Below are 18,881 nucleotides of genomic sequence, written 5' to 3' on the forward strand. Positions count from 1 at the left end.
AAACGGTCAAAGTTTTCATTTGGAATCGTCATCGATTATAATAAGAAAGATGCATAGATATTCTACACGTAACTCAGCATTTCTCTCCTCTCTGAGAACCTTCTTAACTTTCTTGCCAATAAACCTAAACACCTACTTCCATTGTTTCAACACTCTGTCTTGTCACCCTGACGTATTTAAAGCTATCCCCTCCTTCTGCTCTCCTCCGTGTAAGTATCTTCAGTCTCCTTTACTGACTGCACTACCTGCTGACTCAGGAATATTCCTCTGTCATCGATCTTCTCTCACCTGAATATTCAGCTTCTGCCTCTCTCCCTTCACCCCTCCCATTGGCGTTGCGATCCTTAACTATCTTCCCCCTTAAACAAGCAACCAAAAAATTGTCTCTTTTTCCCTACCTTCCCCTGTGGCTGGAGCCCTCTTCCCCTTTTCAGTCAAACTCCTCAAGTCTTGTTTAAAATCACTCTGGCCTTTTCCTCTTCTCTCCTTCTCTTCCTCCACGCTGGCTTCTGAACACATTTTTTGTTTCACTGATGGCTCCCAGATCTCTGAATTCAGCAACTATTCCAGACCTCTCAGATGGCTCGCCCTCTCAGCCTCAGTGACAGTCCGTGACTCACTTCTTCAGAGGGGTGTAAACTGCCTTTGTAACACTCTAGTTTTGGGGACACTCCATTTTCCTCTCCTTTTGATTCCACTACCTCTCTGGATTCTCCTTCCTGCCTAATTTCCTTTTTAGGAGTTCATTCAGTGTTGGGGGGGGGTCATTTTTCTTTTCCTGTATATGCACAGCAGGAGAATATCCCTCTCAATGCATACGTTCTTTAAGTATGTTTATGCAGCCAATAAACCATGAAACCAGTTCTTTAACTGTGCATGTCTGTGTTCTGCATCTTCAGGCGTTGCTCTTACCACTTGCAGCTACTAGGGTAATCTTATTTTTCTCTCTTTAGATTCTTACTTGGCACGTCCCTGCAGCCACTAGGTAATGATGATATTCCCTATTGCTCTTTGCTTGCCATTTGGTGTGTAAGAGGATAGTCTTCAGATCCTTACCAGGAATATATTCACGTGTTTTCATCATCTCTCTTCTCTGTTATAACTCCAGACTAAGGAGAATAATTTCATTTGCCTCCTTTTGGGTGAAGACTACTTTACCATTTTAATTTCTCTTCTCTGGAAAATTTTAAATCCATATCTATGATGACTAAGTTTTATTCAGGTGTTTACTGAATTAATGTGGTAGCATGATTAATTTGGTGCGAGAGAAAAACACAGGTAATTCCAATCCAGGACCAGCTACATAATTTGTGAGGTCCAGCCCAAGATGAAGATACAGTATCCTTTATTCAAACACAATTAATAATTTTGAGAAAGTAAAAACAGATCAGTAGACCAGGCACGGGGTTTTTCTGAGCACAGGGACCTATGTGATGGGACCAGTTGTACAGCCATCAAGCAGACCTGGTGCAGGTGTTCGAGGGCAGGTGGCAGCTGAGAACTAACTTTATAAATGAGTTTCAAATAAGTTTTGTAACAAAATTTCATGAATACCAACTTTGGAATAAAATAGTGTATAAAATAACAAAGTTAAGTGAGTATATTTATTTAGGACACTGTAACTATGCTTTTGACACAGAGTATTGTGGTGAATAGAAATATGTAGTTAATAAGAAAACACTTTCGTTTCACATTTATTCTGGACTGAGATATAATGTTTTGTTTATCCTGAGGACTCTGGAGTCAGGTTGCTTGGGTCCTAAAACCTGGCTCTATCTAGTCTGTAGAGTGTGGGTCACGAAGCACATTTTCTCACCTTTCCCTACATCAGTGCACACAGATATGGGGATGATGACAGAGAGCCTATCTCATAGGTTTGTGACACAGATTATTATATTTCAAGTCCTTTGAAGAGTAAGCTCTGTGACTCTGTTATTTCAAACAAGTCTACTCTGTTATTTCAAAATTCTTTTACTTTTTATTTTTGCTTTAGTGGATACGATGTCCCAGGTTTAGTTTATGTTCTCTTTCATGGTTGCAAATTCATGTACAGCATAATATTAAAAATAGTTCATGATGTTGTTTGTGTAGAATTATACATTTGACACTTAGTCATTGAAGCATTCAGTTAGTTCATGATGATAGAAATTAATGCTGTATTTTTTCCCTTGTAAGAGTATGGAAAGGGCTGTATTTAAATTTTTCTTTTCTTTGAACTTTTCTCCTATTGTCATTTGGCTTATTGAAAATCAAAGATCTAAATCACCTGGTTAATAGAGCAATCCAGTTAATTGTGTTACAGTTTATAAATTACATAACTTTCTAATCTAATTCAGTTTAATCTCAGAATTTCGAGCTTTCTTGATTACATTTAAAGGCAAGCTTGTATGGAAATAATCCTTGTGATTATTGAATGCTACTTGCTTTTATTTTCATGTCACTGAATGATAAAGCTTTTTATATTTAATGTGAATTATGTTTATTTATGATAATTAATAATGTTTTGGGCTTTATTGAGAAGATACACTTATTTACAATCTACAAACTAAATCCCTACCATTATGAAATACCATCTGAAATATTTGTTTTAAAAGTCAAATTTAGGACTGTATCAAACAGTAATCATACTAATCATACTTTATATTATGTACTGGTGGTCAATTTATTGTAATCCAGCTCACTTAAGATAGCTTCAGAGGAACTATTTCTTCTGAGCAGTGTGTGCAAAACAAAATGCTCTGGTCAGGTGTAGTTTCCAAATAAGAATGTCATAATCCTTCTAGGCATTTAACATTTAGGATTGTGAGAACCTAGGAAGAAATTAAGCAATAAAGCTATTTTTGTTGGTTGTGAGCATTGAAAAGACAGTGAAAGCAATATTTCCATATATCACAGAACTTCCCAAACATGCCATGTACTTGACCCCTTCTCCCGACTGTGGTTCTCACTATATAATATCTATGTTCAATCTCTCTTTCTCACATCAGACAGTATTACTGAAGTCTTCACTAACATCTACGTGACCAGTTTTGGCCCTGTCTCAGATACAGATATGGTGAGTTTTTCATTAATATTATGGGAAGTATGTGTGGGCGGGGGGGGGAGCTAATTTAGAATAAACAAGTATTTTTAGTGTTATAGATTATGTGTCTGTCTCCTGCCTGTTTAGTCTACCCCCATACATGGAGATGTAAGGATCTTAATCTGCTTTTATCTGTGGTGTGCCATTCTAACCTGAGTGTTCAGATTAACCTTTTATATTTTATATCATTTTCAAAACATTCTATCACAGTGTGACAAACAATTGTTCAAGTAAAAATAATGATATTGTTGAGAGCCATTTTCAAAGATTAAGGCACCTTCTTGACTTCCATATGTCTGTACAGTTTTATAGATAACTGCTTCCTACAGATTGTGGTCATGGTCAGTGTTATAAATGGAAACCTTCTATTGGCACTGAGTAAGGTTTTTTTTGTTCATACTAGGTACACAAATACAGTACAGACAATCCTTACACATAGTAGGGATGTATAAATGAATCTAAAGAAAACTAGAATCTTAATGTTCTTGAATTCTATGGAACTGGTCTTTATTTTTCTTTAAAATGAGATCAGTGGAAGAGGGAAATTGGTCTGTTGGGTTCAAAATTGGTGGACTAGATACAACATAGATAAATTCTTGATTAAGCATAGGAATTGTAATAATCAGTCTTCCACTTCTCCTGTCCCTATAGTGATCTGTTAGACACTTTTTTGTAGAAATTATTTTTCATCCACCTTCCTTATGGTCAGGGAGTGAGAATTAGAGGAGATGCCCTGTCCCTTTCTTGCCTGGTTGTCCTCCATCAGTGTCATCTCTCTCCAGTGTCTTCCCTTTCTCTGATACCTCAAGGGGAAGGGTGACAGGTGTGGAGGTTTTCTGCCTGGAGAAACACACAAAAACTAAAGGTTTTCCTTTTTTTCAGATGCTCATAAGCAATGTTAGCCAATTTCTTTTTTTTTTTTACTGAAGTATAGTTGATTTACAATATTGTGTTTGTTTCAAGTATACAGCATAGCGATTCAGTTATTTTGTCTTCAGATTATTTTCCATTATAGGTTATTAAAGTATATTGAATATAGTTCTCTGTGCTATATCGTAATACTTGTTGTTTATCAATTTTATGTATAGTAGTCTGTATCTGTTAATCCCATACTCCTAATTTATCCTTCCATCCCCCTGCTTCCCCCTGGTAACCAAAAGTTTGTTTTCTATGTCTGTGAGCCTGTTTTTATTTTGTATATTTGCATTATTTCTTAAATTCCACATATAAGTGATATCATATGGTATTTGCCTTTCTCTGTCTGACTTCACTAAGTATAAAATTTTTCAAGTTCATCTATGTTGATGCAAATGGCATTATTTCATTCTTTTTATGGCTAAGTACTATTCCATTATGTGTGTGTGTGTGTGTGTGTGTGTGTGTGTGTGTGTGTGTGTATCTCACATCTTCTTAAACCAATTTTCTATTTATGGGCACTTGTATCCTTTCCATGTCTTGGCTATTGTAAATAGTGCTGCTATGAACACTGAGGTGTGTGTATCTTTTCAAACTAAGGTTTTCACTTTTTTCCACATATATACCGAAGAGTGGGATTGTTGGATCATATGATAGTTCTATTTTTAGTTTTTAAAGGAATCTCTATATTATTTTCCATAGTGGCTGCACCAATTTACTTTCCCATAATTATCCAATTTATTAGGAGCTCTTTACATTGGGAGAAGATATGCCGGTTTCATCATTAAAAAAGTCTGTTTTTCTTCCACCAGAGCCACTTCTCTGACCTCACAGTTCTTTTGTATATTAACTTGGATGGTTGAAGATGTAAAGTGGAAGAGGGGTGATGACCCCCAACTTTAGGGAAGTGGTTGATAGCAAAGTCTACAGGTCTTTAAAGTTCTTTCTAATTAGAATGTGAAAACTTAAGTGCTGTTTTTTCCCCCTCAACCTCAGGCCTTAGTCACAATTCTGCAATGACAGGAAAATTCCACTTTTCAACATAACCCTCCCCCTTGCATTATGTTACATTGTGACCTGAAATATTAATCATCCTCTTTCAAGAGGTTAATTGTAGTGTACAGAAACTTGAAAATATGACAGAGACATATTTGTAGTAAGAGTGTGTACCCAAAACATTATTGGTTGGCGGTAAAGGTAAGATTTCTGTGCAGCTTGTCTTAGTAAATGCTCCCGTATATTGGAGAGACACAGTGAGACACATCACCTCGATGCGGAATCAAGTGCAGAGAGTCAAAATTTTGTCTGGCACTACATTTGAAGATTAGCAGAATATCACATAACATTTGGTTCTTATATGGTTAACTTTGGTGTTTTATTACCAGCCAAAACATAAAAGTAAATGATATAGGACCTCAAATCATCAAAGTTTGCAATGTTGTAGATTTTATGTTGTAACTATTAGTGTTAACAGGTACTATGTTAAAGTTTGTCTGTTTTGCAAAGTGAATTATTTTACCTCAAAACATCAAAAGTAAACATATATACATAGATACTTTTTCTAGACATACAAATGTTTGTTATTTAGGGGGTTCTAGACAGTCATATATTTTTGGTGAAATGTATGAAGGGACTTTTTTTCCAGTGGTGGTGATGGATTGGACTAATCCTCCCCTCTTTGTTCTGACCGTACTTTGGGATTATGGACACATGTAGAAAGCTGGTAGCTTCAACTCAAAATGGATTGAAGACTTGAGTGTAACACCTAAAACCATGAAACTCATAGATGGAAACATAGTGGATAAACTCTCTGACATTGGTCTTGGTGATGATTTTTAAAAATTTGACACCAAAAGCAAAAATAAATAAGTAGGACTGACTATATCAAACTGAAAACTTCAGCACAGCAAAAGAAGCTATCAACAAAATGAAAAAGCAAACTACAGAATGAGGGAAAATATTTGCAAATTATATATCTGATAAAGGGTTAATATCCAACATATATAAAGAACTGGCATAATGCAAAAGTAAAAAAACAAAACAAAACTAAACCAAATGCCACCATCCAATTTCAAAAAGGAAGAAAAACTAAATAGACATTTCTTCAGAGAAAACATACAAATGGCCAACAGGTACATGAAAATGTATTCAGCATCAATAATCATCAAGGAAATGGAAATGGAAACCACAATGAGATAGCACCTCCCACCTGCTGGAACAGCCATCATCAGAAGGATGAGATATACTGTTTGATATCACTTATCCACTTATATGTGAAATCCAAAAAAATAAAACAAATTAGAGAATATAACAAAAAAGAAGCAAACTCACAGATATAGAGAACAAATTAGTGATTACCAATGGGGAGAGGGAAAGTAGGGGGACAATATAGGGGTACAGGATTAAGAAAAACCAACTACTATGTGTAAAATACATAAGCTATAAGAATATATTGTACAACACATCACAGGGACTATAGACAACATTTTGTAATAACTATGAAACGGTGACTAACTATGTCGTACAACTGAAACTTATATAATATTGTACATCAACTGTACTTCAATAAAATAATTTTTAAAAGATTAGAGATAAATGTTGTCAATGATGTAGAGAAAAGGAGACCTTTGTGCACTGTTAGTGGGCATGTAAATTGGTATAATCACTACCAAGAACAGTATGGAAGTTTCTCAAAAAATGAAAAATTAAAAAAAAATTAAAAACTACCATATTATTCAATAATCCACTTCTGTAATGAAAAGAAGATCTCCAAGAGATATCTGCACTCATATGTTTATTGCACCATTATTTACAATAGCCAAGGTATGGAAAAATGGTGTGATATATATATCACATGAGAAAGAGCAAAATCCTGGCAATTTTTGACAACATGGATGGACCTTGAGGGCATTATGTTAAGTGACTAAACCGGACAGAGAAAGACAAATACTGCATTGTATCATTTACATATGGAAGAAAAAAAAAGTGAAGCTCACATAAACAGAGAGTAGCTAAATGGTTGCCAGCAGCTGGAGGGTGGGAAAATCAGGGAGAGATTGGTGAAAGGGTCTAAACTCTCAGCTACAAGAAGAATGAAGTCTGAGGATCTAATGTCAAGCATAGTGACTGTAGCTGGCAGCACTACTGTATAACTGAAACTCACTAAGCAAGTAGAACTTAAATGTTCTTGCCAAAAACAAACAAAATAAATATATAAATATGAGGAGATGGATATGTTAATTAACTAGACGGGGGAATCCCAAGTGTGATCATTTAGTTAGTATTTCCATGTAGGAAGTTTTTTCCAGGCATTTGTTGGGGTTTATATATTTTAAAAAAACCTAAATTCTGGGGGAAATCAAGTAAGGAAAAAACGGGGAAAAGCATTATAATTCTCCTGCAAGAATTAAAGCTTAGTAGTCAACATAAGGAATCCACTGATGTCAAGATGAAACTCAGAGCAGGGGATGCTGACGGGTGAAGTTGAACACTCAAGGTTAAGGACAGTGTGTTCCAGAACTGGGGCAGTACCATGTCTGAGTGAAGTCACAATTAGGCATTCAGGCGCCTAGCAGTTGTGTGCTTGTGGTCCTGTCTGCTGCTGTCATTCTTAAAAATAAACAATATTTATAAGATATGTGCAAAAATACATAAATAAAAATAAAAAGCTGGTAGCTGATGTTAGGTGTGCAGTCATTAGCAACAGAACAAATTTAAATTCTCTTGTCTCTGAATTAAATTCGGGTCTTTGGTCTCTTTAGTGAATTTAGCCCAACTACTTTAAAATTTTTAACAGGCTCAAGATAGGCTTTCTTATTTTAGGGGACACTACCACACATTATAGTCAACCTTAAAATGCACTTACATTCCAAACTATATAGGTTGAATTGAATTGAATGAAATGGAATTTGGCAATGTTTAAATTTTTAAAAATCAATTATTTTGAATTTTTAGCTTTCTTTATGTATTTTGGATTATGTGTATGTATGTGTGTGGGCACATGCATTTGCACATTGAGATAGTCCCTAAAATGCAATGTACATTTAATATCTCCATGGGCTCTTGAAATGTTTGATGGCCCTAGATATTTCTCCTAATACACATTTTCCTTGAATCACCCAATGCAACACAGTCTTATAGAGTTCTCTTTGGTCATGTTATGTCAGATTTGCTACTTTATTTCCATCTTTATGCACCTTATTTACCCAGTCTTACCAATACTTGGTTTGGGAGAGTCTAGTTAATTGCAATACCACCAACCGGACACATACTTACTTTGTCATCAAAGTCTGGTCAGAGGAAAGGATCCGTAACAGTTAAGTAAAAGAGGGAAAATCTAATATGAATTATTAGCTGGTACAAGATGGTTAAATAAAAAAGTAAAAGAAAACTCTAAGCAGTATAGATTTAGTAAATGCGAAAGGCAGCATCTGCTTCTGGGGTGAAGCATCATGAACAAGGAAGGAACTTAGAACTTGGAAGGAAGTCCTTCCCCTCAAGACCACGATTTAGAGCTCACTAGAGTGGATGCTGTTGCTATAGGAACATGCTGCTGTGAGGGTATGTGCTGAAACTGGTCCAGAGGCATATCCTTCCTGGTGGCTGAAAACTCACAGCACAGCAGTCCTTGAAGCTGCACTGAAGAATGACAGTGCACCGGACGTGGCAGTGAACCAGAGAGAAAAGCCCCCTTCGCTGGCTGTGACATGGGAGTATACCTCCAGCACCCTCTAAAGACAAACCCTAACCTTGTGTGAGCTGGTGAAGGAGCCATGTTTACAGAGCCCTTCTCCTGTATCACAAAGAAGGGGAAAGGGGATGGACTTGGAGCTGAAAGTCAATGCACTAGAAATAGGTATACATAATAATGTGTGATGTGGGGACGATTCTGAGGGAGAGTCAAGAGACAGTTTGATCACTCAACAGGTAGTGTTTGATATTTGTCCAAATCTAGAGAAGAAAGTGTAAGCTGACTAACCTAAATACACTGTAACACAGACACACACACTTTCTCATTGTAAATCTATTAGGGGAGACAGAGCTCAATTTCAAAACGAGTACATTTTGTGAAGAGAAATGAGTTGGTCTTCACGATGCTCAGATGGAGTGATTTTCAACCTTGATATTACTTTTGTTGTAAAGCAAGAAAAATAATGAGGAAAGTTTGAATGATGTTAGTATCAATGGCCAGGTCAAGAAATGAAACTTATATGTGTTACTTTAAAGAGAAAGAAATTTATTATGATGCGAAGGGAAAATATACCCATATTATTTCTACCTGTACATAAAGTGGATATGAAGATATCTAATTCATGTCTTACGGAAGTTATTTGTTAATGGGAAAACAGTAAAGAATAAATTTAATTTTACTGTTGGTAGCTTAGCTGATACAGTCCTATTTCTATGCAATGTGCATACTCAGTAGCAAGATCTAAACTCCGAAGTCCTCCTGTTCAGGTCAGTGATGTAGATTTGTTGTGACATTAGCCTGAGAGGAAAAAGCAGCATAGCAAAAAGAATTAAGAACCAAAAGAACAAACACACAAACACACACACAAACTACTGTCTCAGAATCATTAACCAGAATAATTGTCCAAAGAAAGTTGCAGATCTAAATTATAATTAAAGATTCTAATTACAGTGTTTGCAATTAAGTTGAATTTTTTTAATTTCAACTTTGAAAAAGTTCATAAGTAAGAAGGTAAATTTGGAAATGTACTGGTAGCTGACGATTGACAAGGCTGGTAGTAGCATTTAAGCAATTTCTAACTCTTCTGCATTTTTTTCCTCTTCTCTTTGGTTTATAGAGGGTCTTTTCCAATAGCAGTAAATATTTTCACTGTGTGTGCATATTCTTCGGGCATACGTGGTATAGCCACCAATTATTGCACTGAAACCTAGACTACGAACCTCAGCCCAAATGGTTATCTCTTGCACTGCTAAGTATTAGGGTTAGAACTTGAACAATGGAAAGCTGAAGTCATCTCAAGATTTGTGACCTAGAGTTTACAGTTAAGCTATTAAAAAGCAGTCAGTCAGGAAAGTGGTGACCTTGGTTTGTTGTTCATACCAATCTCCTTGGTTAATACTTGTCTATCTTATGCAGAGTACATTATCTCTTAGACACCCCAGAAGCTATTGGGATATTATGTAGTTCAATAGTGAACATCATAGGGAAGTTCAGAAAATTATTAGATATTGATATTTGGTTGAAAATTGACACTGTGTTTAAGTTGTTTACCTTTATCACAAGTTGCCATTTGTAAATAGTCATACAAACATGGCGAATACTGTATATCAAAGGTAGAGTAATAATGTTTCCTCACTTTAAGGCCAGAATGCAGAAACTGACTACTGGAAGGTTATTGATATTTTGGAAGGATAGGAACTAGGTTTAGGGAACATTCAGCCAATATTTTTCAGCACCCTCCTAGAGTTTTTAAAAATGTTCCTCAAAATGAGATTCACAGACACTTGTGTTGGAATCAGTATTATTTATTTAAAAAGTTATTTCCTAGGTTTCTTCTAAGATCTGTGGAATCCTAATCCTAATTGAGGGGTGTGACAGTCTGTCTTTTACTAATTAAAGCATTTGACTTTTTCTGAGGGCAGCCAAAAGCCATCATATGATTGGTGGGGTGGGTTGGGGTAATATAAAAGATATGTGAAGAGTCAGATTTTCTGCAATCCAATCATTTGCATTAGAGACTGAGGGAAGGAAAAGCTGGTTTGAAAGCTGCTGTATGCCAGGCAAGAAATGATGGCCAGGGTGATGGGACTGAAGTTGGAAAGAACTGAAAAGATTTAAAAGATCTGTGTGTGGTGGAATTGACAAGATGTGGTGATCTGTTGGAGGAAGGGGCTGAAAGAGAAGTATAGGATGAATGCTTGGGGGCATTGGGTGGATGGTGGTGCTAGTCACTGGGATATGGAACACAGAAAGAAAAGTTTTGTTTGCTTTTGATTTGGTGTCTAGGGGATGAGAATTTATGCTTTGGATGTATTGAGTTGGGGGCTTTGAGAGAGATTTAGTTGGAGATGCGAGGTATCAGTCATAGATCTGGAGCTCAAGAGAAGGGCTTAGAGTGCATCCTTTGGTAGTTGAAACTATGGGCGTGCATGAATTCGTTCAAGGGAGGAAACTAAAGTGAAATGGTAATTATGCTTTTCTAGAAACTCTAGAATAGAAGAAGATGAAAAAAAGATTGCAGAGGAGACTGAGAAGGAGCAACCATGGGTGTCTGTCAAAATGAAAGGCATTCCCTTCCCCGAACCTTAACAACAAACATCAGAGACCACTGCCTTTCTTTCCTTATCAGATGCAGTGATATCCAACAGTCAGGTATCTGTATCAGTAATGGCCCTCTATCCAGGTAGGATTCTGTATACTGAAGGAGTATGGTTCATTTGGTAATGGGATGAACCCATAGGTTTTGCTCACAGTAAAACCTCACTTAGGGAGTTGGGTAATCATTCCAGAAGAGTGCAGGTAAGTGTAGTTTGACCAATTTGACTCCACTTCTTACCTTTATGCAAGAGGGAGGGTTGTAGGAACTAAGGTACATCCAGTCATAGCTCACTTGGCTGCCTTGGGAGAGAAGCATTCCTTATCATTCCTCCATTCTTTTGTATAAACTAAATAACAAACCACCATGCTGAACATGAAGTGATTTTTAAAATAAAAAATTGCAGAAGTTGCATGTTCTTTCCCTAGGTTACAAGGGTGAGACATGTCTTCTTGGGAGAACGACACAGAACGTGTGTGCCTTGATGAGGAATAATAGACACTGTCCACTGGTGTTACTCCCACACGTTCTCCAGGAGATACCATTACATGTAGATTATTGTCAGACACAGAAGGTCTCAGGTCCCATGATGAGCATTTTCCCAAGATTAACAACACCAGGAGAATGTGGTTTTCATGCCAATGCAGGAGAGCATTGCAAAAGTAGGGAGAGAACAATAGCGTCATATACTGTGGTAAAGCCAAGAAAAGAATTTGAATGTGTCATTAGATTAAGAACAAGGAGATATTTGTTGATTGTGGTAAAAGCAACCAGATTGTAGTGGGCTGAGGCATGTGGGAGGTGAGGAAATGGAGAAAGGGTGGAGGCAACCTGTTTAGGCAGCGGGGTTGTGGAGTGGAGACACGACAGAGGGCAGTAGCTGTAGGCATCATAGCTATCAGAGAGGCTTTTATTTTTAAAGATTGCATTGAACGTCTCACTGTTCTCCGAACATGCCTTTATCTTTTACAAGTCTCTGGCCTTGCAAATGTTTTTCCCTGTTCTTGTTATGCTTCCCTCCTACTTTGCCAACTGGAGATCTTTCATTTATTCAAAGCCAAACTCAAATTTCATCTCCCCTGATGTTTTTCTCGGCTGCTCTAAGTAGAGTCAGTGTTCCTTGTTCCCGTGCCCCACCACATGGCGTTCACACGTTTCTATGACTTTGCGCACTAGGGAAATCTTCACATGTCTTTCTTCTTTACTGCAGTCTGAGCTACTAGGAGGCATGAGTTGTGTTTGTTCTTTTTCCACGAGATTTGCTAAGCGCATACTCTGTATCTGTCAGTGTCAGGAGCCAAAATACTTAAGTATAACCAGGGCTGCTTGCGTGGTGCTCACAGTGTAATGGGGGACAGCTAAGGGAAAAAAGCATCCATTTTAAAACAGTGTGATCACGTTTTTATTGAAGTATTTGTGGATTAATATGGTAGCAGGGGGATGTGGGTAGAACATATCTATCTGAGAAGGTTTCTAGGAAAAGAAGATGGTGGAGGAGGACAAAAAAGGATTGGCCAGCGACGTAACGGAAAGAGTAAAACACGAAGAATAAGGGGGTGGGGAGTGGGAAGAGATAGACCGGGATTTCAAAATTGTAGAATAGATAAACAAGATTATACTGTATAGCACAGGGAAATATATACAAGATCTTATGGTAGCTCACAGAGAAAGGACTGTGACAGTGAACATATATATATGTTCATGTATAATTGAAAAATTGTGCTCTACATTGGAATTTGACACAACATTGTAAAATGATTATAAATCAATAAAACAAAGTTAAAAAAAAAAAAAACCAAACAGCACAAACTGAAAGAATTTGTTGAATTTAGAAAAAATGTAAAAGTTCAACATGACTGGAGCCTAGAATACTTTTAGGTACTGGGGGGGAGAAGAGGCTAGAGAAAACTTAGAACCAGATCATGAAAGCCTTATAGCCAACTGCCCAACAGCGCCATGAAAGCATCCCTAGTGAAACTCAAAACGTGGTCGATCTCGGTTGTCACAGATCATAGTGTAGAAAACCGCTTTTTTTTTTGTATGTGTCAATATATTTTAAAACATAACTATTATAGGCAAGAAACGCCTACTGTGATTAGTTTAATGCATTTATACAGAAGCACACACACACAAATGTACGCCCTCCACACTTGTGAATTTAAGGATTAGGGTATTGCACGCAGGGGACTGACGTAAGGTATATGAGAGCTTTTCTACCACCTGCCTCTGCTGGTGCCTTTTGCCTCGTGTACCATTTGAGCTGTTATTGTCCAGAATCTTTGTCACTACATTTAACTTCCAGTGACTCCTCACACTCACTTATTCATGGACTAATTATCGTTCATTTCCTATGTTCCAGCCAGTTAGATACTGGTGATGCATTGAGGAAGGAGGTCGTTGTCCCTGTTCTCAGTGTGGAATAAAAGTTGGCCAAATGCAGGGAAGTGAGACTGCAGCAGAGATCAATGAGTTGGGCTAGTAAGACGGAGTGTGACACAGCGGACGCCCCACAGGATCGGTATTGCTGTAGACAGAGTATACAAAGAATTGCTGAACCTGAGACTAGAGAGGTAATGGAGGGAGAGGTCACTGCAGGGCTTTGGAGGCTGTGAGAAAGCATCTGAACTTCATCCCAAGGGCTTTAGAAATTCAACTGATCAAACTCATTCTTTGGATCTTCTTTCCCCACATCCTGACAATATCTGGGGTGCATCTTCTGGCTTTCTGTTCAATTTTAAATATCCAAGAACCCAGTCCAGTGCAATTTAAACATCAATCTCTTATGCCATTTAGATCTTCTCTCCTTTTCTCAGCTATGGTCACAGGTAAGGGGTGCACAGTAGGTGATGGGCAGTGATTTACTCTTCCTCTCTTCTCTCTGGGTCTTCTGGAGTAGAGACAAGGGAAGGGGAGATTAGAAAAGGGGGGGATATCGTCTTACTTAGTTTTATCTGTTAGTGGTTCCCTCTGCACAATCAATGACATTTGTATGCCTGGGGGATAAACACAGGACCAATCTTGGGCACTCTTGTGATTTCTTCTCAATGACCTCCTTATTGTCTGAAACACCAACAGCACAGGTGGCATACTCTTTCATGGACCGCTTGCGGCATCCTACTAACCCCTGTCCCTGGCACTTGGTGAATTTTTGCTGCTGGGTGTCACTCCTTTGCCAGGCCTCCCTTTTCCTGAGTATAGGGAATGGGCGAGAAGGATACTTGGAAGATGATTTATACAGGCCGCCTTCTTTGATGTCCAAACTGTTTCTAAGAACTTTACAAGTGTTATCCCTTCTGCTTCATTCTTTTAAGAAATAAGTTGTATTATTATCACCATTTTACAGATAAGTCAACTGAAATAAAGAGAGACTAAAGAACCTGTTCAAGGCCAAGTACCCTGGTCTACCTAACTTGAAAGCTCATGCTCTTAACATCTGTTTCATATTACTCAACTTATTAATATTGTTGTTATCCTTCAGTCTTGTTGTTGAGTCTGTTTAAATGTGGAAAGAAGACTTGAACAGAGATTCCAAAACTCCAGGCTCAGCCTGCGACTAAATTCTCCCTGTGACTTTCCATAATACATGACTAGTACCTATTTTTAATCTATAAAAGAAGGAAATTTCACTCTGATGTCCTGCCTCCAAGAATTGTTTTTATGTATGGTACAATGAAAAGAACATGGTGTTAGGAAGCATAAGGTTACAGTTCAAATTTTGGCTTTCTCTCTCTTTTTTTAAATGAATATGGCTTTTAAAGTATTCACCTGTGAAATGGGAATACTTCTCATATTTAATAAGGTTATTATGAATTTCAAGTAGTAAGTTATATCAAAGTGAATTGCGATTAACATATAACTATTAATCATTTTGGTACTTTGATTAGATATATTTTAATAATCTACTGTTAGAATCTGAACCTTTAGTATCAGTTTTTAATTTTTTTTTAAACTTGTTAGGAATCTAGTTCCAAAGAGAAAGCCCAGACATCTTGCCTGCACAATGGTCTGAACATGCAGTAGCCATGGTGGTCTGCAGTCTGTGTGAGCTTCTTTGCATAATGAGGTTTTATGATCTGTACTAATTGGGTTTATTGACACTGCCAATCTGTTCTTAAGCATCTCACTTTTTTGCAATTTTTGCAATGCTAATACTGGGCTAAATTCATGGTTACACCCCTTTGAAAACCAACTGAAGGTATTGGAGCTTAACCAGTCTTGTATAGTCTAAGGGTGTTATTTCTTTCATTGCTACACACCTGCTTCATAAACCACATTTTTCTTCATTATAGAAGAAGCACACTGATTGGAACTTACTCAGAGGAGACTAGCCTTTAACAGTAAAAGGGTATAATGAAATAAATTTTGGTACTTTAAAATATACCCAGTAAATCAACGCAAATGAGGAGTCACTTCAAGAGCAGTCCTGCAGTTTGGGTATGTTTTAGTGAGTAGATAGAATTCTTCAGAAATGGGCTACAAGCATTGACTTATAATTAATGTAGCCAGGTACTAAAAAATATGCTGCCTTCACTAAGTTACTGTGTCCTTGAAAGTATGTTTTACTATAAACTGGGCAATAGAGAACGATTTCCTTCTTCACAATACATTTTTTTGGACATAGTACTCAGTGTAAAGACAGTAATAGTACTCAATAGTAAAGACACTGGGCTGGGAACTGCATGCTTGTATGGGTTCTGCCCCTCACAAGCTTGGAAACTGGGCAGTCACTAAAATTATTTATAATCCCATCTACAAAAAGGAGAAGTTAGATCAAATTTCCTGTAAATACTTTTTTAAACTTGAAGTTTCTGGATTCTTCAACTCTTGGGTCACCCAGCATTCTCAGGTGTCCTGTACACAGTCCTGAGGATAGCTATGTGCTGATGTCCTTATGAATTTTTTTTGTTTCTTTTTAGTTGTTTGTGTGTCCTCTGAGCAATTTTGTAGTTGATGTTGGTATCATTTATTTCTTCTAAAACCTCAGTTAATGGGTCTAAATCTTGTTTGTGTGAAGATGTTGCATTATTCTGTGCTTCTCTGGCAAGTTTCTTGCAACACACAAATCAAGTGATTACTATATCAGTATATACTCACGTCAAACTTGAGGTTTAAGAAACCTTTCAAGGATATTTTTTTCAAAGACTGAGAATGTGCATTATATATGCATTTAAAGGAATCAAATGCAAATAATCTATTTGGAAATTCTATTGTAATTTACTGGATGTACAATAAATATTTGATTGAAATGTCTCCTTTTCCTCTGTTTTAATCTCAAAAGCAAAACCACAAAACTTGTGAATTAACTAAATTAACTGTATTTACTTATGTATTTCTATGTCTATATCTACATGCTTTTGTACTAATATATTGAAGTATTCTAGGAGAAGCACAAAAGCAGAAATTTGAATAAGTTAAAAAACATTATTTTCAGGTATAATTTTTACATCATTAACAAAATAGATTTATTTTCACTCCCACTTAAGATTTCTATTCATGAGATTATTTTAGCAATTAATATGTTTAAATGCACTTTATTATTTTTAAATATCTTTCTTAAATATTTTATAATATAGCAATCAACAGTCTGATTCTAAATTCATATTATTCTAACACTTGTCTTAATGACTGCTATAGATGTAAAAGACATGTAAGTTCAAATTTGAGAAGTGCATCATTGGCTGTGAGTTACTGAACCATTATGCCAATTTTTAAAAAAAACATCCACCAATTTTAGATGTTTGCCTTCATGTTCTGGATGTCTGGTTGTTAAAACAACTTACTTTTTGCAATGTCCTTATGCCATCAATAGCCAGTATTTAAGGTGAAGCTCACCATGAAATGCAGTGGGTGTAAACTCATATTTTAATATCCTTATTGAAAATTACGAATTTGCTTTTGTACACTTAATTTTAGAGTTAAGTTCATCATTCTTTATGTGGGCTAATGAAGAACTCATATGAGGCATAGAAGTGATATCCTCTTTTCTTATTGTTCACTTGCGTTTGTGGAATTATTGGTGGTTTCTTCAATCCATGGTGTTATTTAGCAATTTTTAAGTCAGTTGTCTATTTTCACTTGAGTTAGTTTAATCAAAACTAGATATTATGACTTAAAAAGTCACCCGAGTACAAATCGCAGTGTGCTGCAAGTGCGTAAACTCAGTGTCCCTTGACCGTCTCTGGGTGGCTTCTTCTCTTCCCATAGGACACAGTGAGAGCGCCATATATACATACAGCGATCCATATGTTATTTACTCACAAAGCCTCATTTACTTCTTATATTTAGATAATAATTTTATATAAAATAGATTCTAGTATCTTGTTCCTACATCCAAATGGATGTACATATTTCACTTTGTAAGTCACTGCTCTAAGCTGAGTATCCTGCTTCTGTGCACAAGCTTTCATTTAATTTAGGTACAATACAGTTGATTACACCTTGATATCAGACTCATATAACTTTCATTGGAGTCATATGATGAAGAGAAGTTTCAGATGTTCTCAAACTCTTTGTTCATTCACAAGAATCTTTTTTTCCTCTCACAGAGGGCTAGTGTGGTAAGCTGCAATGATGGCACCCAATCTTCACCCCTTTCTATATCCACATCTTCTTTTCTCACTTAACTTTGTAATGCCCTCCCACTGAAAGTGAGGTGACCTACAGTAGTACTTGTCACTCAACTCAATGGTGTGACTTGCTTTGGCCAATGGGATGTTAACAGACATTACACAAGCAATGACTTAAATGGGCTTGTGCATTAGGGCTTGTTATTGTGTATACTTCTGCCAGCATGAGAAAGATAAGCCCATGGTAGACCAGTGGTTCCTGGAGTAGGAGGCTGAGAGACACTTGGAACAGAGCTGAGTTGCCCCAGTGGCCCGTACACTATATTAGCCCAGATTAGCTAATGGCCAGCTAACCCACAGATACAAAAGCAAGAACAGCTGAGATCAACTGAGCCCAGGTGAGATCAGCTGATCTCCAGTCTCATGAGCTAATAATAATTGTCTGCTTTTTTAAGCTAGTGCATTTTAGGTGATTTTTTTTTTTTTTACATGGCAATAGCTTAATGATATAAGCTAGTATCTAGATTTTACTGGTTTAACTCTGATTTCCCTTAAAGACACTTACAAATTTAGGAGTGGGAAAGAGTACTTTATTTTCCTTCTATTTGCATACTCTGTGTACTCCTCAACCCATCGCATTTTGGCTTCCTTTCTACTAAACTTTCAAGATCTTTCAGTGCTATTTGACACTGTTAATCTCTATATGCTTCTAATTTTTCTTTTCTCTTAGTTTGATATTTTTCTCTCCCTCTACTCATTGTGTGTGTGTGTGTGTGTGTGTTTGCTCTTTTATGATTCTTCTTCCTTAATTTTCTAGAGTTATTTTCTTATTCATTTTAATCAGTTAATTATGAAACATCTATACAAGTTACCCTGCTAGCCTCATCCTTTTAATTATCACTGCTAAAAACACTATAACCTGGGACATGTCCAGTATATTTGCAATCACATTAAATGTACATGGACTGAATTACCTTCCCATTAAAATAAGGAAATGATCAGATTCAACAAAAAATTTTCTTAAGATATTTT

General features: G+C 36.8%; 1 protein-coding gene across 5 annotated transcripts in view; it reads left to right on the forward strand.

The window, feature by feature from the left end:
* Positions 1-18,881, forward strand: part of GABRA2 (gamma-aminobutyric acid type A receptor subunit alpha2) — a 115,179-nt gene that overhangs the window by 43,198 nt on the left and 53,100 nt on the right. For all 5 annotated transcript variants that reach the window (XM_074348447.1, XM_010962603.3, XM_074348441.1 and 2 more), the window contains one exon: positions 2,988-3,055. In XM_074348447.1, the coding sequence (XP_074204548.1) occupies positions 2,988-3,055 (68 nt within the window). The remainder of the gene's footprint in view (positions 1-2,987; positions 3,056-18,881) is intronic.

This window comes from Camelus bactrianus, chromosome 2, assembly GCF_048773025.1.
Source record: "Camelus bactrianus isolate YW-2024 breed Bactrian camel chromosome 2, ASM4877302v1, whole genome shotgun sequence".
Classification (NCBI taxonomy): domain Eukaryota; kingdom Metazoa; phylum Chordata; class Mammalia; order Artiodactyla; family Camelidae; genus Camelus; species Camelus bactrianus.